Source organism: Talpa europaea (assembly GCF_964194135.1).
Source record: "Talpa europaea genome assembly, chromosome: 10".
In the NCBI taxonomy this organism is placed as follows: Eukaryota; Metazoa; Chordata; class Mammalia; order Eulipotyphla; family Talpidae; genus Talpa; species Talpa europaea.
In genome coordinates, this window is record NC_140077.1 from 96,540,541 (window position 1) to 96,565,846 (window position 25,306).

The 25,306-nt window shown below is 40.1% G+C and overlaps 1 protein-coding gene across 1 annotated transcript in view; it reads right to left on the reverse strand.

Annotated features, from left to right (window-relative positions):
• Positions 1 to 25,306, reverse strand: part of EBF2 (EBF transcription factor 2) — a gene marked incomplete at its 3' end in the record, with an annotated part of 179,035 nt that overhangs the window by 15,927 nt on the left and 137,802 nt on the right. Inside the window, exons 8-11 of the mRNA XM_084246202.1 lie at positions 20,013 to 20,130; positions 18,328 to 18,458; positions 17,361 to 17,487; positions 705 to 793 (exon numbers count right to left, since the gene is read on the reverse strand). Of these exons, the coding sequence (XP_084102328.1) occupies positions 705 to 793; positions 17,361 to 17,487; positions 18,328 to 18,458; positions 20,013 to 20,130 (465 nt within the window). The remainder of the gene's footprint in view (positions 1 to 704; positions 794 to 17,360; positions 17,488 to 18,327; positions 18,459 to 20,012; positions 20,131 to 25,306) is intronic.

Below are 25,306 nucleotides of genomic sequence, written 5' to 3' on the forward strand. Positions count from 1 at the left end.
CTACTTTCCAGATATCATCTAATTTAATGGTGGGGCTGGGGATTTTTCCAAGAGGAAAATAAAGGTATGATGTAGAAGCAATTGTAGTACTTGGATTTTACTCACCGTACAGAAAAAAGAACATGGTATTTTATAATTCATGTGCTTAGGTGAAAATATAAATGTTCAAATTTAATAATTCCTCATTAATTGAATGTCTAATAAATTGACACATTTTAAAATTTAAAAAGCTAAAATAATGTGCTAGATTCATGATATAACAGTCATAAGCAAGTACATTTAAAAGTGATATATTTCATAGCAATTTTATATGAAGGTATTTTTCACTTCATTAAATACCTGTGTACATACCAGGTCCTCAATGAATATGTGATTATGGGTTAATGTATCCATGCAATCATGGGTAAATAAAATTGCATTTAAATTCATAGGAGTGAGAACTTACACTTTTAAGCAATTATACTATTATTTATTTTTCATAAAGTTGGTAATGTTTTATAAACTAAATTCTCTTGTAATATGCATGTTTTATAAGCCAATTTTTCATAGATTAATCATAACATTTCTGTGCATCATGTATCCAAAGCTCAGTCAAATTTTAAGGCTTCATGTAATTTTAAGGGGACTAAAATTGTTGAATTTTTCTCAGCTTGCTGAAATCCTACAAGAAGACTTTGATATGTGCATTTCCAAAGCATTTTTACCTTAGCTAATCTCTCAGGATCCCCAGGATGCCGTGGGATGACTTTCTGGAGCCTCTGGAAGCCATAGTCTATGGTGGGTTCATTTAATGCTGAAAAACAAAATTCTTTTCTGAGTATGTATCCTGGTCATAAGGCAAAGATTCTAATTAAGTCTTCCATAGGTAATAGAAAGGCTCTGATATTATCCGTCTATGAACATGACAGATATAATCAATTAAGAATTTTTGTTACTGACAGCATTAATTCACACTGCTAACTTTAAATTTACAGTAATTTAATGTCTTTCCATTACAATAATATTTCAAAATGTCAAGATTAGTACAATTATTTTATCATTTCTGTCTTAAATACACACACATAATTCTCTGCTCACTTTCATATAATCAGAAATAATGTACTCTCACCAAATCCAAAATTCTTATGAAGAAAATAAAGTTCCTTTATACTCTTTTTCATTCTTTTCCTCTTTTCTTTTCCAAGTATACCTTTATTACCTATTAATTCATCTCCTAGAAGTCACTTTTGCTTAATTATTTTCTTAAATACTTGTGTATATAAATATGCCATCTATGAATTATTCTCATAAGCCCTATTCTTATGCATAATAGACTTTCATAATTTCCAGTTCTATTTCATTAATGTACATTGATTTAATGGCAGGCTCCCCATAAACTCAAATTCCACAGGAGCAGAACTCATATTTCTTTTGTTTTGCCACTGTGTTCTCATTTTGAAGACAGTGCCTAGCACTTAGTAGGCACTTAATATCAGCAATTGTAAAATGAGAGAGTGAGTGAATGGATTGATGACATATTTAAACATTTCCACCATGCTAAAGTGTACTCTTAATTGATTTCTTTCTCTTCCTTTCTCTCTTCCTTCATTTTAAAAATGTTTGTGGTTTAAACCTTATGGTCTTAAAATGAGTGCAAAAAGTTAAAAAAAAAAAAGATACAAAGAATAAATCAGCAACTGCACTCCTGTTAGGCAACAGCAAGCACATGGGTGTCTATTTTCTTTTTTATCCTCCTTTTTACATGTGCTATTGGTCTATCAAAGCTTCACCGTTTGTTTAAAGAAACTATAAAAAATTTTAAATATAGCAGTAAAGATGAAATCATCTGTAATCTCATCATCTGAGAGATGGCCTGGGTTGACATTTTTGCTTATATCCTTTCCAGGTTTAAACACACACATACTTAAAATTATTCAGACATAGTATTTATACTGTTTCATAAGCTACTTTTTATCCATTTCACAATCTATCAAACTTTCCCGCAGGTTATTAAATATTCTTTTATAACATTATTTAAAATTCCTCCATATTTTTCCATGACACGGTCTCTAATTTATTTCAATGACTTCCTAATGTTGAGCATTTAACATGATCTTAATTTCTCACTATTATAAAAATCAGAGCCATAATTATCCTTTGCGCATAACTTTAATTATTTCAATTGGAAAATTGCAAGAATTAGAATTACTGGACCAAAAAATTATGATTTATATTTATAAGGTCTTTCACACATACTATCAAATCAGTCTCAGAAGAATATATAAATTTATACTCCTTTTAGCATGCACTTGGTCATGTTAACTTATATTTCTTTGTTTATCAATGAGGTTGAAGATTTTTTCCTTATACTTGCTGATTATTTTCATTTCTTCTGTTATGAACTGCATATTAATGTTTTTTATACTTTTTTTCTATCAGGGGTTAGTCTTATTCTGTTTTTACTTATGAAAGTACTTTATATTTACATTTTTACTACTCTATCATCATGTTATGCTATCATATCCCAATTTGTCCTTAGGTATTATGTGTAGAAAGACTAACCCAACTGCAAGATCTAGTAAATTCACACAGAAACACACACAGCACACACATGTGTGTGTGCTTGTGTACACACAGACATGCATATATGAACTCTTAAATTATTTAGCTTATCTGGATTTTCTTTTTATTGAATTGCATCTAGGCATTCTGTTTGTTTCACTGGTCTATGTTTCTATTCTGGGCTGAGAATCACACTCTTGTCATTATAACACATTTAATATTTGATAGTTTAATTGCTCCTTCACAAATAGATTAGTTTTTAAAACCACATTTTTCTGAACTAGACTTAATCTATTTATTCTTCCAAATGAACTTTAGGGAAATTCCTTTTACTTATTTTTATTTTTTACATCATTGTTCATTTTTTTATTTATTTATTTATTTTATAGAAGCATGTTTTATTTATTTATTTGTTTGTTTGTTTATACATGTACTGGGTACAGTCAGAAGCACGGGAGGGTGAGAGAATTCACCAGAGCCAGAGCGGGGAGCAGAGCAGGCAGAAGGACCATAGTACACTGCTGAGGGGAGCAGCGGGCGGCAGGAGAGGTCTGCGCGCCATGTGGGACCCTCCTCTGGTGGCCGGGGAGCAGACGGGGATCGAACCGGCGCCGCAGAGGCCGCGGGCAGCTTCGCAACCCAGCGCTCAACCGCTGCGCCACCGGGGAGGCCCAGCATTGTTCATTTTTAAACTATATTTGCTTCCCCCCCCCAACACCTCAGGTGTAGTCCCCACAGAGTTTCCTTCCCCAAGGCACCAGTGTACCATCACCACAGTCCCCTGTGCTCCTTGCTCCCGCCTGCTGATCCCTCTCCCTCCTCTTCCCCTACCGGATGTCTCTGATTTATAATTGTCTGTTTTTGTTTTGTTGTGTTTTGTATTGTTATTATTTTTTTACACTGAGACTTGTTTTTTAATTGAGATAACATTGGTTTACAACATAGTGTATGATTTAAAGGCACAGGATCACATCCTCCAGGTGTGTGCCACCACAACACACCAAATTTCAAAAACATTTAGCTGCATTAAACCCCTAACCAGAGATACACTGTTTGCTTTATAATATCCCTTCCCTGTCTTCTTAATATTCTCCTAGTAAAAAACAAAATGTGTTCAAAGAAATTATGTCCTAACATTCAATTTTTGCTCTTCATTTCTAGTTTTTTGGAAGATATATATCCCATTTTAATTTAAAGCAGTATACCTTTACATATACATTTATGTAAAAATATTTTATTTTTTCTAGTTACTTGAGTCCTTTGAGTCCCTCATACATAAGGAATTTTTTGTTCACCTTTAACTTCCCTACCCATTCTCTCTACCTTCCCATGTTTATTGATAGTTTATCAACTTGAGCTATATCATTATTACTATATTTTCTGTGATCTGTAGCTTTTAAACATTTTTATGTTTTCTATTAAGCTGTGTCATCATACTAACAATACTTTAGCTGCTTTATATTTAAATGCTGTCTGTGCTGATCAACCCTCTTGTAATACCGTAGTTTGTTCATTCATCAGTGACTCAGTTCTCCCACAGTCACTTTACATCAGCAAAAATAAGGGTTGAATTCTTCTGGGCTCTTGAAATAAGAGATTGTTTCCCTGACTTCCTCCCACATGAATGACAACTTCTCTGGACACACAACTCTTTGGTAAACATTTTCTATTCAAGGTCAAACTTCTGTCTGTGCTACTTGTTCTCACTTCTCAAGGTGGGGACAGAGGACATCTGGGTGGGGGGCTGCCAGACTCTCTGCCTTTATTTCCTGGTCCTGCTGTTGTTTCCAGGAGGGAAGTGAAGTAGAGTCCAGCCTCTAACACAGCTCAGTCTATACACCAGCACAGCATAAAAGTTCTGGCATATTGATGAAGCTTAACTGCAAGCATGAATGTCAGATTTCCTTTATTTTCATGTTTGTTTTTTTATAAATACACTCTGATATCTTTTGGAGTGGGGGACAAATTAAACACTTGCATTTACATTATCATCTTACCCAGTAACACATGTAAGAATAGCTGTGTGTATAACTGGAATTATTCTATTAACTCCTCCTCCCACCACCTTAGCATTATAATGTCAGAAATTTCTGAAGTTTTTTTCTTTAATAACAGGATGTTTAGTGACTGTAATATTCAATAATGAAAGCCTTTATTACCACGGTTAGTATTTGCTAAAGTTTATTATGCTACGGGCACTACGCTAAGCCTTTTACATGCTTTCACTTATTTCATCCTCATTATAACCCCACAGTGTGAATTTTATCCCCATTTTAAATGCAGTTCCAGCCAGTCAAGGCAGGAGCTATACCCTGGCTTCTCAATCACCAAAACCTGCGCTCTTAACATTTTCAGCTTTAGAACTAGAGATACTGTCCCACACTCCAGCAAGATATGCCAGCTGCCCACCCTGAGTCTCAGGCTACCCTTCTGCACCCAGAAACTGGACTGGAAAGCAGAAAAAATGAGTTGAAAGTAGTCACGCCACCTTCTGCTTCCTCTCACCCACTCTCTGGATGTCCTTTCACCCCTGCTTGTGCTTCCTCCAAAGCTGCGAGCCAAGGGCTGCAGCTCCAGAGAGAAGTCCAGCCTGGGTTGCCTGACTCCTCAGTCTCCTAGCGTGGGAGCAGGCCCCATCAGCAAACACATACAGCTGCCTTGTGCTGCAGGGCGAACAGATTTGGTGACAAAATGCTCTAAATCAGTCACTACATCATATCTTATTAAACACAGGGTTTCAGTACCTAAGGTGCGGCTGATCTTCCATGGAGAAAGTAAAAGTCCTAGATACAGTTATGGATATCCTCACTCACAGTATGCTGGTGATAAAGTCAGGGCACAGCCCACACGGTAGAAAATTGATGCCCCACCACAGTCTCCACCATGGGCCTTTCTTTCCTGGTTACTCCCCCTTGTGAGTCTCCACTCCCTCTAGCTCTCGAGATCTATTCATCTTGTTCCATGGTCCCTGGTTGCTTGCAGGGTATTTTCCCTGTGGGGCTCTAATCAGTGCTCAGAAGTGGGGTGCAGGTGATGGTTTCTCTCCAGCAGAACCCGTCACACACTAGTACCTGTTGTTCTCCTCTACCGCATGGCAGATGGCAAACCAGCAGAACACAGGGTAATGGCTGGTTTCTTCTGCCTGCTCTCACTCCTAGCAGGCTATCTTGGCCCCACTGGGTCAGCAATTCATGTTTTAAACTTAGTAAGTGAGGCATGCTCACCTTTTTCCTTGGATTGTTTTGGAAGGAGGCCTCTGCCAGACTTCATGGGCATAAAATTAGTATGGGTTATGTGTGTATCCAATGTGAGAAAGACTTGAATGAAACACACAGTCTTTTATATGCACAGGGTGTAATCACATATACACAATTTCATTTAATTAAGTGTACTTTTGGAGTGAAAATCATTCAGTGGAAACTGTTCAGTTGCCACTAAACCACATAAGGGAGAGTCAGTGGCTCCCCAAGTGTCCAGTCTTTGGATCATCGAGGTTGAATTGCATCGCCTTCACTTTGGTTCCAAGCTGACTTCCCAACTGACCAGTAGTTGTGCATCCTGGAGATTCAACTTCATTTTGAATCCCAGCTGCCTCCCTTCACCTCCCTGGGTGTGCTCTGACTGTTCAGACCTGGTATGAGCCAAGTAAACCTCATTTAGCTAATGAGGTGCCCAATACCAGCACCAAGACTGTCTCTAAGGGCAACCAGATCGTTAAGCACCATCATCGGTGTGGATTTACAGCCTCTCCGACCACATGGAGTGTGGGGGTGCTGCGAAGTTCTGCCAACCCCTAGGCTGACAGGGACATGAAGAAATGCTGGCGAGGCAAAAACAGAGTAAATTAAAAATATGCTTCAGTCTATAGGCTCTATTTATCTATGTCTTTCTTTAGTAACATAACATTAAGGTAAAAGGTCATATCCCCACTGAAATATAATTTATATTTACCTTTTATTAAATAATTATGGCATGGCATAAAGTTAAATATTACAGAAGCTAATCAAGGGGGAATTCAATAGAGAAAACTCAGACATGAGAATTTCGTCTTTGCTATACATAGAATGTCTTAATCCTCCACTGGGAGTCATTCGGGTTTGCTTAAGGAGTTTAATAATACACATTTCAACTGCCACAGAATCTAAATCCCATTTGGATCAGCCCTGGAAAAAACTTTCATCAATACCTTGAGATTTCATAATATTTCTCCTGAGACCCTGGATCTTATGTGTCATTTCTCATTTTGATTGTGGGGATAATATATGAGGTTACTTACCTATCTTAGACCCAACAAATAGATACAGACAGTAAGCACTGTGTGAAAGGTCTCTTTTATAAGTAAATAGTATTTAACTAAAAATATCTACTGGGAAGCACTCATTAAAAAAGAAAAACTGGCTGGTGTTCAATATTAATTTTCCCAAAGGGTTGATGAGATGTATAAATTCTATATGATCACTTTCTCTCCTTAACAGGAGGCACAGAGACCAGATAATGCTTACCCCAGCTTATGCTTCTACTTGTTTTCAAAAAATATAGGCTACACTAGCTAACAGTGAAAGAGGACTCTTTGTTAGAATTCAGGTTAACCTTCAACAAAGACAGAATAGACACCGCAAGCAGGAGGTTATTTTTGCCCTTGCCAGTAGAGATAATAAACACAGAGATGGTGATATCAGGGCTGATAGAGTTCCTTTGCCTAAATTAGGGGAGACAAATAAGGTGATGGATGAAGGAAGATACCAGTGCTTAATCAGCCTACAGTGGGGATGCTGAGGAATCAAACTGCTGACCTGGGTTTCTGCATCACTCACTAGTAGATCTTCGGCTAAAGCCTTGGATGACCATGGAGTCTATGGGGGTGCCATCAAGAGACTAGAAAAGCCTAGAAATCAGAGTGTAGCCTTGTATTTGCATATATGTGCACTTATGTGCAGCAAAGGATCTCTATTTTTTTATCAGATGAGCACAGAGCCTGTGGTCCATGGAAGGGGTTCTAAATCTAGACCTTATCCCAAAATAAAGCATTGAAAAAGAATCATGCTTAAGAAACCTTAAATTGATGTCATGTGATTGCCAGATAAACACAAAAGAAAAAATGGACTTTGACATGTAAGCAGAGGGTACGCTTGTGTAAGGAACACCTTCCCGTGTGGCTCTGGGCAATGAGTTACTCTGTTGACAGGACAGGAAGGCAGGCACAGCAGCTAGTTTTAGGAGGAATTTAGATACACACAGACCAGCTCCTTTCCTCACTCTACCTTTCGGATGCCTCCATTCTCTTCCCTCACAGAATCTATGTCTTCAAAATGCTTTGATCCTACCTTTAAATTCCCGCAAAGTCTGCCTTGTGCTATGATGGTGTTTCTTCTCCTACTCCTTTTTCCCAATGTCCTCGACCAATTATCTACCTCCTGCCCTGGTTCTCAACTGCCCAACATTCAAAGAGTGCATTCCATTGGCTTTTTAATGCTTACAAGTTAAAAATTAGTGGAGCCTTTGGTGGAGATAAAGCTAGCTCTGGCATGGGAACTGTCCTGGTTCCCAACCCCTACCAACTGTGTCACTTTCAAGGCCAAGCGAACTTTATTTCTCTGCAAGGACAGTGTGTTAAATGGCCTCTAGGTCCGCTTGCAAACTCGTGCATTTTATGATTCTATTATTTTATTTTGTGCACTGAAACTCTTCTTTGAGAAATGGAGAGGGGAGGGGTCGTAGCCACAGGCTGTTGAATTAAGTTGTCTTTAACATTTACTACACTGAAATCTCTCCCTTCATCCATTTGTTTCATTGTAGCAAAAGCACCATGTCACCAATTAAAAAAAAGAGAAGAAGAAAGATAATACAGGAACACATTATTAAGAGGTGGGACTGCCTTTGTGGATACAGGAAGAACACAAAGTGAGAACCAGCAGTGCACAAGTGAAAGATTAGATGGAAGCCTTTGATATTTAATTTTAAATGAAATATTAATTTAATATTTAATTACACTTTGGTTTCAAGAAAAACTTCAGCAGCAAGACAGATTGTTTGAAGAAGGGAGTAATATACATGGTTAAGGAGACAACTGTAAAAATTAAAGATAAATTTCAAGGGTAAATCTAAATGCCACAATGGAGCAGTTATGAATATGCTCATGCTCTCTGTAATGTGTATTTAGAATATTATAGCTGAGAGCACCAGGCCATTAAGGGGCTGGGATGTATCTAGTGAAACAACAGCCCCTACTCTGGGGCTTCCAACCGAGACATCATTCCTGAGACTCAGCTGAATGACAGATCCAAATTTCACAAGAGGTGGGGTGGAGGCAACTTTTTAAAACCACTAGCTATCAGGAGGGCTATTGATTCAACCTGTTTCCAGTGTGAACAGAGAACAATTGTACTCGGGCCAGTTTTTGATGTTTGAATTGGGTATTTTTAAGTAAAAATCAGATTCATTTCTTAAATGGGATTTTTTTTTCATGATAATGCTATAAGGAAAAAAAAAAAAGAAAGGCAAAGGGGGTAGGCTATTCACATTCATAGTTCTGCAGGCACATCTGTGCGGTGCGGGCTCTTGAGGGGCCATCATGCCTGGATCTTCCAGGAGGACACTCTGGGAGGCTAGAGATCTGTAGAAAAATCTAGACTTTCCTTTTCTCCTCCCAACTGCTGCCTGTTTTGGCCATTTTCTGTTGATTAACAGATTCTTCCTAAATACTTAACAGTGGTATGTTACCAAGTACATTTTTTTGAGCTAAAATAAAAGACAAAAAGTATCCATGGAGAGGTTGACTGACACGAATTCTTTGGTTTCTCAATGTGTCTCCATTTGCCTACATCTAAATTCAACCTTGGGACACTTTGTCTCCTGCTTCAATCTGTCTGCTGAATACTCACTGCCTTGGCCCTCCACCTGCAGAGCCCACATGCTCAGGCTGCCTCCTCTGTCACCTACAAAAATCTCATTTCTAGCCTAGACCCAGATGTTAAGGGCACAATGTGGCAAGTCTTTCCAGAAGAATTCACCTTTACAGAAGGGAAGACATACGAAGAACCCCACCCTCGATCTGTCAGCAGCAAGGATGGTGGCCACATAGAAGTCACCCCAGAAATTCTGTCAAAAGCTTACAACAGTAGATTTTCTTTATGTTCTTTGAGTTTCTATACATAGTACATTTGCTTATGTATGTCACCTCATCTTCTCAAGAAGAGAAATATCTTCCTATTTTTTAAATTAGAGAATAGAAAATTGAGGCTGAAATTCAGGTTTCTAACTCTTGAGGGAATGCAAAGCCCCTCACAAGTTGTCATTCACCATCTATCATTCACCCCAATAGGGACCCCAGAGTACAGGTGTGGCCACTCCGAGCCACCTCCATGCTCACTGACCTGCAGGCCTGTCTGTGCTCCATGGCATTTGCTAAGTAAAACTACTGGGTGAAGCCAAAGAGATGACCTTGGCATAATTTCTTCTAAGAAGCTGCAAGGTACTAGGAAGTAGCTCAGATAAGTGGTTAAGAGTAAAACCTTGGATTGGACCTAGCATGGTGATCCAGGCAATAGGATTCTCATCGAATAAGTGTAGATACTCAGAGACTCACACTCATGGGGAAAGGTGGTTATTGTATAACAGCTTTAAGATACAGGCAGTCCTATGTGCTCCCTAGGTGAGAGATGTGATGACTGAGCCACCAGTTCAACCTGATGATAGAAGTCATAGGAGACGGGCCTCCCCGGTGGCACAGTGGTTGAGCGCTGGGTTGCGAAGCTGCCCGCAGCCTCTGCAGCGCCGGTTCGATCCCTGGCTGCTCCCCGGCCACCGGAGGAGGGTCCCGCATGGCGCGCAGACCTCTCCTGCCGCCCGCTGCTCCCCTCAGCAGTGTACTTCGGTCCTTCTGCCTGCTCTGCTCCCCGCTCTGTCTCTGGTGAATTCGCTCACCCTCCTGCGCTTCTGACTGTACCCAGTGCTTGTATAAATAAATAAATAAATCTTTAAAAAAAAAAAAAAAAAGAAGTCATAGGAGACTGCTTCACCAGCAATCAAATGTTTAGCCCAGATTCTACAAAGACCCATAGGAACAATAATAAAAAACTGGGCCCAACAAAGCCCATGTCCTCAATGACCCCTATTTGCTCAAACATCATAGCTTTTCCTGGTTTCTGTGGACAGTACAGATTTTATAATTATAGACAATGGCAATTCCACCCCCAAATTTAAGCTCCAGACATTCTCTCCCTTGCATTCTTGCTGCTGCTTAAAGTCAAGATGGTTGAGAAATATCAGCACAACTGACACCCATGATCCCACTGGCTGCCCCGACCTGGCCTATTTTTCTGTATTGCCAATTCTGGGTGGAAACGTCTCTGAGGGAGCAGAGGAAGGGTCTCCCACCCTCAGAGGCTCAGCTAGTACACTGCTTCCAGCTCTCAAATCTCACTATATCTCATGTTGGTCTCTAAATTCCGCAGAAGCAAGCTACATGTTAGCAACCCGTGGTTGGAGGAAATTAGACCTGCAAAGTCACATGTGTGAAGAAAATGTGTTGTTTTTCAGAGCCCTGATGTTGTTTATGCTGTACTTGGCAGCAACAACCATTGGGAACTGATTACTGAATTTTGGCTCATTACATCAGGTAAGTTACATCTAATAGGCTTGGGTTTATTATGATGGTGCATCCTTGGATACAAGAATCATCAATGGTTGGACCATAGACTAGAGATGTGTGTGGTGGCCAGGAGCTGAATGCCAGGAGGTTCACCAGAAAATCCCTTTCAACCCCCACTATTTGAGTCTCCTTCTAGAAAGTTCTATCTAAGAATAAATACTATTGTGTCATGGTGCAATGACAGTCTCATAAGAACCACCCTATGTGTGGAGTACGTTGCAAGCCAGAAAGTCTCCACAATAGCCTCATGAACAGGACTCAGGTTTCCCAAACTCATTTTTTTGTTGTTTAAAATATAGATTTTCAGACCCTCCCAGAAGATGTGTGACTCAGTATGCCTGGAATGGGGCCAAGTATGATTCTCATGATTAGCCAAATTAGGAGAACACCTATGGGTAATAGTATAATTAGGTCCAAAGGTTTACGGAGGAGGAAAACGAGGTTCAGAGAGGTTAGGTGACTTGATAAAAGGACAAAGAAGTCATCGGTGGCACAGTGGGCACCTGGAAACAGGTCTTCTGAGTGAGTCCAGTGGGTGTCCCCTGAAAACCCTGAAGTCCACTCTGTCCCCACCAAAACACTCTAGGTTTCAAGTGTTTCTTTTCCTCTGGAATCAGGATTGTTTTTTTCTACCTAGCCACAGGAACTGAGGTTCTCGTCCAGAGCTATCTTGGCCTCTGAGGCACTGACCTGCAGCTAAGCCTTATATGTGGGCTTGGAGGAGCTGATTCAAGGGGCTCAGTATGGGTGGCTCAGGCTGCCAGGCTGACTGGGGCTCTGCAGGTCTGTCTCCTCACAGGGAAAAGCCACACCTTCCACTCTCCCAGGTGGCAGTCCTCAGCTCCGAAGTAGAGCAGTTCCATCTCAGCCACCTGGGGAAGCCACAGCCTTTCCAATTGTTAAGAGTAAGATTTCCAGTGGGTTATAAATGAGCTTTTCATGTTGTGGCTGCTTGCTCAGTGGGCAAGACAAGAGACCACCAATCCATTTCCTGTGGCGTGTGGAACCCGCCACTGGTAACGCCAGCTACTTGTCTCCACAGCCTAAGTCACAAGTGGTCCAGGAACTTCAAGGGGGAGGTTTTCATAGTAACCAGCCTCTTGAGTCATCTGGTACAACGTTTTCTGCCCTGATTGTGAATGAATATGCTACCCCATCACCACATTTTCACCCGCTGTGGTCTCCAAGGCTCTTCCTTCTCAAAGGCAGTTTTCTAGAAGTTTCACTGCTTTCCTAACCAGAAGCCGTTTCTCTGTGCCTGAAGAGTTTAGATTACTAATGTGTGCTATCTCAGTATTAAAACATGTATGATATTATTGTGGGTATATCTTATTTTCTTCTAACTTTTAATTAAAAATATGCATTAGGAAATGATAACAGAAAACATACAAATTCAAAATATTGTATATTAGAAGATAGCAGATGAGAAAATATTTGTAAGCAAAATTTGAGAATTAAGATAATTATATCAACACCCAGAAACCACTATGTAATACATGGGTACACTGGCTTCATACCTTACTTGAGTTTTTTTCACACAACTATTCATGTATATATATATGAGAATATACACACACACACCCCTGTATCACAGATATTTGTGACTAAATATATGTCCGCTGTATCACTTTTAAAGTCTTAAAAGTGTTTCAGTTTCAGGATGTTCCATTATTTATTTAATGAGTCCCCTAATAGACACTAAGGATATTTTCATTTCTATAAACAGCTCCAATGAACAGCCTTAAGGCAAACTCAATTATTCCCGAAGTATACATTCCAAGAACTACTGTGTCGAAGGGCAGGTCCACTGTCTCAGCTAAGGTGTTCTCCAGAGCCTCTCCCCTCTCCCCCTCCATTCTACAGGAAGTCCCTACTCTTCTAATTTTGACAACCTGGGTATTTTCATTGGCTTAAAAAAAAATCTTTGCATACTTGACAGGGAAAAAGTGTTATACTGTGCTTGCCTTAATTTGCATTTATTTGACTATTAATGTAGTTGGGATTTTTAAAAATATGTTTATTATTTAACTGTATTCCTTCCTGAATTAACTCCTGATACTTCTTGCTAGATTTTTTCCCTCCATTATTTGTAAGATATCTAACATTCCCCTCTTTATCCACAATACATACATAGTAGGAGACAAACATTGGGCGTGACAAACTTTTGCTGATCAAATGGATGAATTCTTTTATATGTAAGATAGAATGCCATCTATAACAAATATGTTGCAGTTTATCATTTTCTTTTTGATTTAATGACTGGCATTTTGAGGTGTAAAAATTTTCCTCTTATGATGTTTTCACATATTTTGCTTGCTGGTTTCTGTTTTTGGTGTTGAAACTAGCAAGCCTCAAGATGATCATAATTTTTTATATATAAAGCTTCTTCAAATAACTACATTTTTAATTAAAATATTTAACAAATATGTTTCAGTTTATGATGTCAAGTTAGAAATTTCACCCTTTTTTGATGCTTAATTAGTTGACCCAATATCATTTGTTAAATATTCTACTTTTCCACATTAACGTGAGATGGTCCTCCCCTATACAAACACTTATGCATTTATTCTTCATCTGTACAAAACCTGCTCATTTGTAAATTTTCTCTTCTGCTGCATGACATTTCTACATGTTCCTACAAAGTCCCATATTCTTTTAATTACTGAAACTTAAAGTAGGTCTTAATGTCTGGTAGGGCAAGGCCCTGTCGTTTTTCAAAATTAAAGGTCCTGTTTTTCTCTTTTTCAGGTGAGTATTTATAATGTTTCCCCAAACATTTTGTTGGTACTTTGATTGGCATTGTGTTAAATTTCTTCATTAATTGACATCTTTACAATATTAAATCTTCCCACCTCTCCGCCAGCTGGAAGTATTTTGTCCTTCCTCTGAACTCCCTTAGCACTTTATACCTTTTTAAAAATCACTTTCCAAACTATACCCACCCAATTTTTCAAACTTGAAACCTGAGAGTCACCCCCTCCCCTTCTCTCCCCAACCTTCACCCTATCTAATCAATCATCAAGTCCCGTCAATGCTACCTCCTAAATTTCATCCACTTCTGCCTGTCCCCACTACCAAGACTCTGGTCTATGCTGCCATCATTTCTGGCCTGGGTCACCACACTGGCCTGCAAATGACCTCCCTGAATCCACCCTGGCTTCCAAATCATTCTTTCTACTGAAACCAGAATGACCTTTTAAGACAGATCCCAGCATTCCCCGGCTGAAAAATATACCAATAGCCTCCATGGTACTTGAGGTAGAGCCCCCAAAACAGGACTTGACATACCCTGGGTCCAATCCGCCCTCCCAGCTTGAATCCAGCCTCTCTATAGCTATTCTTTCTGCCCTGTTCATAATAGCCACCAAATATATCCCATGTTTTTCTTTTCCACCCCAGGGCCTTTGCACATGCTATTTCTGCTGTTTGACCTGTTCTTAGTCTTTCCTATCACCTTAGATTAAGAAAGTCTGATTCACTTGGCATATATCAACAGTATCCTATATAAGTTGTATTTAGTGCTCATCACATTTGTAATTCTTGTACAAATTAGTCTCTATAATAACAACACTAATAGTAACCATAAGAATATCAATAATAAACAGTTTTGAAATGCTAAAATACAGTCACTCTCTATTCCAAATGTGTTACATGCACAGGTGTTCTAGACCTGGCTTAGACCATTTCATGAGAGCAAGTTTATAAAGTTTTCAGAAATTTTGTGAGCTGGTTGATGTGATATTGATAGTTTGCAATCAGCCATAGCAAGAGTATTTGCACCATGGAAATCAGTAAATGCTACAAACCAGTACTGTCCTGGCCCCTGTCCCTACCCCAGTTTTCCCTGGAGAGTCTGTTGTTAAACCTTTACCAGCATACCACAGTTATCATACACTCTAATATTCAGTTCTCACCACAGCTCTGAGGTAGGTAGCACATTTTATAGATGGGGAAGCTAAGAAATTAAGTCACTTGCTAAAGATGTAAGAGCTACTTAGTGGCAGGTCAAGCTGTGAGTTCAGGCAATCTGACTCTGGAGCAAGAACATTTCAGCTTTACATCACTACACCTGAAGGTCAAGGAGGAAGGATCCCATCAGGCTGTTTTGCGCTCCATGTCCCCAGCACAGAGCAGAGTGATAAGCACTGGCTGTGTTCCATCAACATTTGCTTCATGAAGAAGTCAGTAATGTCTAAGCACATCAAGAAAACAGCTATCGACCAACACTACATAGCTAAATAAGAGGCATCAAGTGGGAGGGCCAGACATTTTGAGTTCTTGTTCTGACTTCCCCTTTAATTCAATAGGCAATTGTGAGCAAATAATTTCTCCTTGAGTGTCAGTTTTTTCATCTGCCAAAGAAGGTGCCTGACCCGGTGAGCCTCAATATCTTGTTATCTCAAAATTCTCTCCTGAATTTACATCTAACATAGCATCTATTATTTCACAGTTTTGTGGACTCTTGTGCCAGCCTCTGTGTTTCCCACTGTGGACCAATGCCTCCTCTGTTTAGTCTAACAAGTTCCTACTTTACTTTTGAAAGGTCACTCTTTTGTCACCTCCTATGGGAAGCCCTCAGTGATTCTCCAAAGTCAGACACTCTTTCCACAGTGTTCCTACGACCCTTTTTGCTTATACCTCTCTTATAGGATTCAATCCAATTACTGTAATCTGTAAGTATCTAGCTCCCCTGCTAGAACTATAAGCTGTTAGAAGCATAATGATATTACATATCTCATCAAAGAAATTTCAAAACATGAAATTCTAAATAAATATACCAAAAAATTACCTTCTTCCATCTGTTCCTAACTAATATCTAACTAACCATCTATACTTAAACAAGCATAGGATGCTGAATCCAAATGAGAGGATATAGTATAGGATGACAGGAATAGAAATTTGTAGCACTTTATTGACATATGTAGTGAGATACAGATATATTGAAAAATAGGATATCCTAGTTGAATCATGCCCTCAGTTGTTCCCCTAACTCTGGTTTTCCTAAGATAACACCTTCGAGTTTCTCTCCCTGGCAGAGAGATGTCAGATCAAGTCCAAACGCCCATACAAGACTTTCTTTGTTCAATTGTAAAAAGTGTGGTAAAAGACACATGACAAAACTTAGCATCTTAAACCATTTTTAAGCGCACAGCTCAGCAGCGTTAAGTCCATTCACATAGTTATACAAACCACCTCCAGGACTCTTTTCATCTTGCAAAACTGAAACTCTACACCCATTAAACAGCTCCCATTCCTCCTCTCGCCAAGCCCTGGTACCATTCAACTTTGTCTCTATGAATTTGGCTACCCTCGTGACCAGACAGCACTTTCAAGCTGTTTTACGATCCCTTCCCTGTGCCCGGCTCATCTGGTAGGCTGGGTTATGGTCATAATTCTACCCACATGCACTGCCAATCCCTCCTCTTCTGGGAACACGCTCACCTCACTCTCTGGGGCCTCGCACATGACATTTCCGTAACTGGAACATGCTTCCTTCTTCTCTTTGCCTCTCCAACTCCTCCCCCTCCTTAAAATTGTCAGCAGCTTCTATTTCCTGCTGGAAGCCCCATCTCACCATCTAGTCCATGCTTAACTTTCCTCCTGAAACCTGTGTTCTATTCACTGGAAAATTCAAATATTTTTTAAATTTACTAATTAATTCTCCAGTGCAAAATGCCACTTCCTCCTCTCCCCCCACCCCAAGGCTTCTAAACTTCCAAGTAGGGACCATGTCTTACAACTCACCTGTACCTTCCACTGAGTAGTAGATACTAAGTAAGCATTCAACAAATGTTGAACCAATAGATGATTTCTACTTTCATAAAATTTAAAAATAATTTGAATCACTCTGCCGCATCAATGAGCAACATTTCTGAAGGCTTTTCAAGACAGTTTGGTTAGAGCCAGCTACTTGGTATAATTTTACATCTAATTGCTTGGATAAAAGCATTATAACAGTCATCTCCCAGACCATGCAGAAGTTGCTCAAGTAAAACAGAAATTTTGAATTGAGCTACACTTTCCCCTTCGATGCCTACTACCCAGGCTTTTTTCCCTACACTGGTAAAAAGACCTAGAAAAATTAGAAAGATTATAAAGTGGAGCGAGTGGGAACTATAGCAATGGGAAGCCAGAAGCTAGTGACGCTTGGTATCATTTTCTCACCCACCTGTGTAAATGAACCTCCCCGGAGCACCTTTGCAGAACTGTTTGGATTTATAAGATAATGTCACTTCCACGACTCCAGGGATGTGCCGAGGAGGAGTCTGCACTCTGATGGCATGAGGGGTGATTAGCTGAGGAATGAACAGGCAGGGAAATAAGATACCTATTACACACGTTATCACAGAAGATACTGAGGACACGCACATCTCCCACCGATACCCCCTGGGGAGGTGGGGCGGACCGGAGCACTCGTGGGGGTCTACACAGTTCTCTGTCCTTTCCTTCCTACCAGCCCAGTTCATGTCTCTCCCACCCCCTGCGCCCACCTCACCCCACCTCTACCATCCCCTCAGCTCCTACACAGCTACACTCTCACATATCAATTTGGCAATTTCCATACCCAACTTAGTACTGTTATTTATCTTTTTGGAACATATTCTGTTGCTTTTCTCATTATGAAATTGGAACATACCTTCTTTAGAAAATTTAGAAATTACAGGAAAATAATGTTGCATAACCCAAAGTCAACTGCTATGAATCTTTGGTGTTTCCAGTACTTTTCTATGGACTTATGTTATATAATTAGACTTTATATCTGTAGACACTGCCATTCTGATTTATTTTTTCTCTTATCATTGTAGTATAAGCATGCTCCTTATTAAAATTTTTCCAAAACATACTTTTAACAACTTAATAATATTTCATCATTTAGTTAATCATTATTCTATTTTCCAATATCTAGGCTTTGTCAAATTTTTCACAATGATAAATAATACTAAAATGAATATGTTTTTTTTAACAGGGTCATGCCTGCAATAAGGTAACACTTCTACCTCTTTTAATCCTCAGTGCTTTGCTCATTGTTCATACTCAATAGGATGTGTTCATGCTGCTGCTGCAGGAATTACTGGTTTCCCCAAATCAAAACAATCTTTGGACCAAAGATGGAGAAACAAGCAGCTTTTGCCTACCTCGCTCCACACAAGCATAGTCCCAAACACCACTTGGAGGCCATCAAAAAAGTTGTCTCCGATGATGATGACCATGGCTCCTCCTGTGGTCCAGCCTTCGCTTGGGCTGATGGCTTTGATGCAGGGGGTAGCTGAAAAGATATGAAAGAGCGAGTCAGGTCTGCCCTTTGGTGGCTGAAGTCTGGAGTTTTGGGAGTGGGATGCCTTGGAAAGCTGTTGGTCATTCTGAGAAGTTCAAGTTGAGTGTTGCTGACTTGCCATCATTCCCTAATTGGTTGTTGGTTTTCACCAGGTCATAAAGCCTAATGAGTTGACCACTATGCATGAAAAAGTGGAACACTTAGCTAATTGTGCAAAGGGTGTTTTTAAAACTGTTGTTTTTTCCCATATTTTTATAAGTTGATCACACTGGAAAATGTGTAAATCCCTTTTCTCTCCCCACCTCCTCTGCCCCAAGATGTCAAGATTTACAAGGCCTGTTAATGTACTAGAGAAAAAGAAAGAGAAAGCAGAATCTCTCATGGTCGAAGGTGTTTTTCAGTTGGATAAAAGACAAATTGATAAAAGACAAAATTGTCAAGAGACAATTTTGAGTCACTTTCCTAACTTTGTAGGAAGGATTTTTCCTCCTTCTTCCATATGTTCGAGGCCTCTGGACTTTACATCCCAACAGGAACCCAATATGGTTTTCAGGCCATAACTAAAGTCAATCCATCACTCCATTTCCAAAGTTGACAGGGTCAAAGGTGGAGGAGAACTTTGGCAGGACTCCAAAAACATGAGCCCCCTTTGAACAGCCGGTCAATCACATCCAATCAGTCAAGAGAAACTGGATGGGTTCCTCGTTCTGAACCCTGGGATTTTCTTCTCCCCTTTCCATGTCCACTGTGGGAGAATTAACACCACTCCAAATTCTTTACTGATTCAATCATATTCTTTCAGTTCATTAATTCCTATTTAAAATGATACAGGACACATTTTAAGGGCCAAATTGGGGTAGGGGCAGGTGGGCAGAACGCAGCAAAAATCACACTAACTTAGTCACCGGTTTAGTCATTCATTTTATATTTCAGGGTCTTCCTACACCAGTGAGTTGAGCAGTGTGGAAGGAAGGAGAAGAAGTTAGATGGAAAGTACTTCGGTTTGTCAGTTATCTTCCTCAATAGACTTTAATTTTTTGGACAACTTGAAGTTTAACAGTTACCGGTATTTCTAATTACTTTAATGCACTTGGAAAACTACCCAGAACAGACCACGATCTCTTCTTGTCCAAGCAAACAAAAATCAATTAGTGTCAGTTTCATTCTGCACATTGTTTTGTTTTGCCTACAATCTGTTTAAGGGCACAGCTGACACTTATTCATACATGTCTGGCACTGTAATGTTCCTGTTTAACTAAGATGTCATAAGACTACATTTGCCTGAAATGCCCATGTAGCAAAAAGGAAAAACACAGAATGGTATGGAAGTGACTGGAAGCACAGGGGCTGGGCCTTGGCCGGGAGGTGTGTGGGGCTGCAGCAGTGAAGGCGCGGTCGGTGTTTACACCTTCATTTTCAAACCCACACGGTTTTGTGTACTTTCTCCACTCCTACTCAGAAGCATAAATTTGAGATCCAAACAAGGAGATCTGTGGAGAACTTCATTTGTCTGCCCTTCTCAGCCCAGACGGCAGACAGACCTACCTTCGGATGGGTCCAGTCTTCTGGCTCTCCGTCCATGCTTGGAGTTGTTATGAACAAACATGTTGTCAGAAACAGCCAGCACATGTCCATCCACATTCACTGTTGTTGACAACACAACCTGCATATTTAAAGTAAAAAGACAGAGAGTGGTGTAGCTAGCATCACAGGAAGTAGTAAATGCACCAGAATTCTCTTTTGCCAGACTTCCATATGGCTAATGAGAGGCAGAGCAGAACTTTGGGACAGGGCCATGCTCTTGGCATCTCAACAGGTTATCTTCCTCCTGGAATGATGGCAGAGACTCAAGAAAAAAAGAGGCCCCGCTTTGCCCATGTGTTGTCACCTATTTGTGTTCAAACTATGCGCAGGTGACCAAGTAGGGAAACTGGCCACCTGCCAGTTAGTTCCAGAAATCTAGTCTCCTCTCTAGGACTTGGACATCTGACCCTTGAGCTGTAGGAACCACAAGGAACCGATTGTGTGTGACCAGGAAGGTAAGGTCTATTCAAACTCCAGCTGGGCGGTCACTTCTCCAAGGCTGGAGTGGACACTGCACTTGTGATGTGTGCTGACGTAATGCTGGGCACAGGCTTGTTCCCGTGGACTAGAGGGAGCGGTGGCAGGGACACTCAGACTGACAGCGAGGAGATAAGGTTGCTGGAATTCAGTGTTGAAACGCAGGACACTTAGTATCTAACCAGAGGAAAAGGAAAAGAGGGGTGTGGAATAGGGGGAGAGTGGGAATTTAGTCAGAACTGAACTCAACTCCCACATCTGCTGCTTCCTACAGTGCGAACTTGAATTAATCTTTTGATCTCCATTTTTCTCAGCTGTATCACATCCACAATAATGCTTATCTTGAAGGGCTAAATATGATAAAATAAGTAAAAGCTGAGATGATACATGTTAAAGCATTTGTGCAGGGCTGGGCATGTGCCGAATTGGGAGAAGTCTGGGCTCTACTTGTCTCCCCCAGTCTTTTTTGACCAGTCAATAGAAAAGATGACCTTTCTCATCGAGTACCGCACATAGTCTAAGTTCTGGGGGAGCCTCTACAAGGAGGACCCAGAGGATGGGTATCAAAGTTACACAGCATGGTCCCCCACCCTCCAAGAGCTTACTTGGAGACTGGAAAATACAGCTAACACATGAAACAAGTTGCACACTGAATGCGATCAGACTGAGTTATCTGTGTGGGTGGCAGATCAGGGTGGGGGAGAAGTTCAAGGAGGCAGAGACCAGCCAAGGCAGGAGCAGTCGGGAAAGCGTAACAGAAGAAAGTGGACCTGAGCCAACCCACCAATGTTCTTGACCCAGGAAGAGGGGTCATCCCAGATATGAATCTGCTTCTCAGCTATGCATGGCAATTTTTTTTTATGAGAGAGGAACATATTTATATATATACCTCTTGAGGATAGCACTGAGCATGCACATGATACAGAGCTATGTTTAAAAATGATTAGTAAGTAAACTTTAGGTGGTGATCACATTGTAGTGTATACAGATGTTGAATTATAATGTTGTATGCCTAAAACTTATATACTGTCATAAAGCTTGCCTCACTTAAAAAAAAAAAAAAAAGACTCTTTCTGTCTACCCCCAAATTAAATTTACCAAAATTCTACCTCTAATTTTTCTATTGGTCCTTCTTTATGTATTAAATGATTTAAGGGGAGGAATGGTGTCCTTGCCTTAGATTCATGAAATGGCATTAAAAATTATTTTATTATAAATAATTTCAAGCAAACAGAGATTAGCAGAGTGAATCTCCAGGTAGTCATCATCCAGTTTCAAGATTTCACAAAATATTGCCTTTTTCATTTCATATATACAACCACCCAATCCCCACAACCTGTTCAGTGTTGGTATTGAAGGTTGTGGGGGTTTGTGAAGTGTACATTCATTGAAAAGCATAATTGTGCATAAAGCAAATGCACAATTTGGACAAATTGATGCACCCAGGCAGTCCATACCTTATCATGATACAGAGCCTTGCTTTCTCCCAGGAAGTTATCATGTGTTGAGTCTCAGCCAACCCAGCCCAGCCCCAACTGCCACACCAAGGCAGTGGGTAGGGCTAAATTTTTTTTTTAACCTTAAGTAGAGTTTTAGATCTAATTTTCTATTAGAGGAACTATTTCTTTGTTTTTGATGGCATCTTTTAAAATTTGTTATATATTGTTAATGTACTAGATTTGGAAGAATCCTTAAAACCATGATTCCACAAAGCATTTCACCTAGTCTGGCGCCACCGTCATGCCAGTAGTATATGGGCAATTTTACATGGACACAAATGAGTTTCAAGCATTCAACTCAACAACATCCACTGAACTCCTGCTGCATGCTACATATCATGTCAGGGTCTGGGAATTCAAAAACAACAGAAGATTGTGTTCCCACGGGCTCCTTGTCTCCCTCGTACTTCAGTTCCTCACTTGTGACTGCATTACATGGGCAGGTGTGTAGTTCTCCATCATCAACTCTTTATGATATCAGAATGAACTTAACGGAGCCTCAGCTGTTGTTCAGGAAATCACCATCAATATAACTGCTCATCATTTAAGGGTGCAGCCTGTCTAGCTTGGAGGGGTTTTTCAACTGTGTCCTTGTTAACATTTCAGAGTCTGGGGAAAGTCCTTCTAGAAAGTTCCCCTTTTGTGGTGGCCGCCACAAGACAAAAACCTCCAATACTCTCCTCAAGTGCACACAGGCACAAGTTCTTATCAGGGTGATCTCAGCAAGCACAAGATGGCGTCATAGTCAAAGCGAGATACTGGCTGAGTCTCCTGGTAACAGGGTTAGGGAGAAGGTGGAGGTTGGAAGTGTTCACCTCTGCACATGTGTATCCTCCAAAAATATCAGACAACGGAAAAAAATGATGAATGAACCACTTTTATAAACCACGTGCGTGGATTTTCAAAGACGTGACTGTCATCTCTAGGGGAAAAAAAATAGAAAACAAAACAAGAGTGGAAACTTCAGGCTTTAATTGCTGACGAACGATAGTGGGGAACCCTGACCCCTCAGAGGATTATGTGGATGCAGAGAGCACTCTAAGACCACTTTAATTCATTTCACAAACTTCTTGTCATACTGTACTTTTATGCTCCTCATGCATTCCTGCTACAAAATCCGGGGTTTTCTCCAGCCAGCTGATTTCATCATTGTCCATTTGGGTGGAGTAAGACTGAGTTCCAAAGTGAACATTTCCCGAATGACATACCCTGATGGTTCAGATGCACTTCATTATTTTCTATTAACAATGGAAATAAATTTTAATCTTTTGCTGGCAAGCACTGGCCTCTCATGACAGCAAGGGAATTAACCTGAATTATTTCAGTGTCTGCAAAATTTATTACAAGATTTTAAATTACGTCCAAATGTATGTGCATGTATACATATATATATATATATATACATATATATATATGTATATATATATATATGAGAGACACACAGAAAAGTTCCGGTTTTTAATATTTCAGATATCTTAACTTGGGAAACATCTAAAAGAATTTGCTAATCAAACTGAATTTGCAAAATGTAAAGGATTTAATTCATAACCTTCAGCACATGAACTCAGTGTTCGCCACACTGACACACACACAAATGTTGATTTTCACATATATGTACTCTACTTCCATAGTCTACTTCAAACTACATTATAGAGGTAAAGATACATCTGGTGCATTCAAAGTTTCGAATTTAACTTCCTTCACTGTTTTCTGATGAATGATGACAACACTGATATTATTCTATTCAGAAAAGTTAAAGTTTCTGAATGTTTGAAGACTAAAGGAAGCGGAATGTGCATTCCAGCATCGTCTCACTCCCAGGCCTTCCCCTTCCACAAGCCAACTTCTTTCCCCTAGTGAGTATTTCCTGGGTCACAAAGGCTGACCTTTTCCATCTGGAATCAATCAGTCAACCCCTGACAACTTCCTGAAACACCTCACTCCATTTCCTGTTCTCTCCCCCTTCTTTCTTTCCCCCTGGTTTGCTTCACTCTTCAAAACTGCAGGCCACAGCAGCTTAATGTTAGAGGGTCAGACACAGTTAGACTCCAAAACACTACACAAGGACACCTTTGACCTTCAAAAATCTTTACATCTTAGCCAAACAAATCAAGGTCAACATTTCTTACCATTACCTTGTTAACTATTTGTATGCATCTTTGCCAACCATCTTGTAATCATATAGCCATCAATACCGTAAACGGGTCTGTTTTAGAAGTAGCAAGCTTAGTATTGACAAAAGGTGCCATGGGAAGGTACCCGAAATTAAACTCATTGGTACTGTAACAAACATATGGGGAGTATTCTGTACACAAGAGCTTCCACGCCTCGTCAGTGCCTTCTATCCCCTAAACCTGATACCTAGTCTTTTCTAAAGCTGTCAGACCCTCTTGGCACTGCCATTCTGCTGGCACAGTCCAAAAGGATGCCAATTAGGAATACAGATGTCCATAATTTGTGTGGGATGGACCCTCAGTTTTTGCTGTGACACTAGTGACAGCTTTCATTTGTTTCTCAGAATTGCTGCATCTGTATTTCAGCTCTAACTTCCAACAGGGGAGCCCGCAGATCTCAAAATTAAGCCATTGTGGAGGATAGCTCCCCTCAACTAATACATTTCAATCCAACACAAAAGCGACAACCAATTATGCTCATGAAAATAATATTTATGATGTGTTACCTTCAAGCCAAGGTTCCAAGAAAGAGAAGTGGGGATCAATTGAAATTACATTTTCTTAAAAATGAAAGTGCTTTCTCACTTTTTGCAATTTCTTATTTTGCTTAGTGTGATCGCTAGTTTGGGGGGGAAGCCAGATCAGTAAACAGAGAACGACTGGAGAGAGACGGTGCAGGTTCCATTGTGAATCATCCGATTAAGCAGCAATTGTAATTGATAATACAGCACTAACAGCATGAATAAAAAGTGTGTATCCCCCCTTGAAAAATACAAGGTTCTAGGAACAAAATCTACAAATGCGCGAGCAATCTGATGGAAGTACTCATGAAAACTCATTGGCTTTGGCTTTCTGAAGTTCTCTATTTTTCTTCTCATTATCCAAAAGTGCTCCTGTGCCCCTCACTCTTAATAATTTATACAAAGCAGGAGCTGAGTTGTAAAGAGCTCTTTCCTGCCTATAAAAGACCACAGTGAGAGTTACCCATAGGTGGACACACCAGTTAATCTAGATGTCTAGATCCAATTTTCCAATCAGGGAACTATTTCTTCCATATCAGAATGATAGTATGTGGTATACTTTTACCTCAATGACTTCTTCCTGC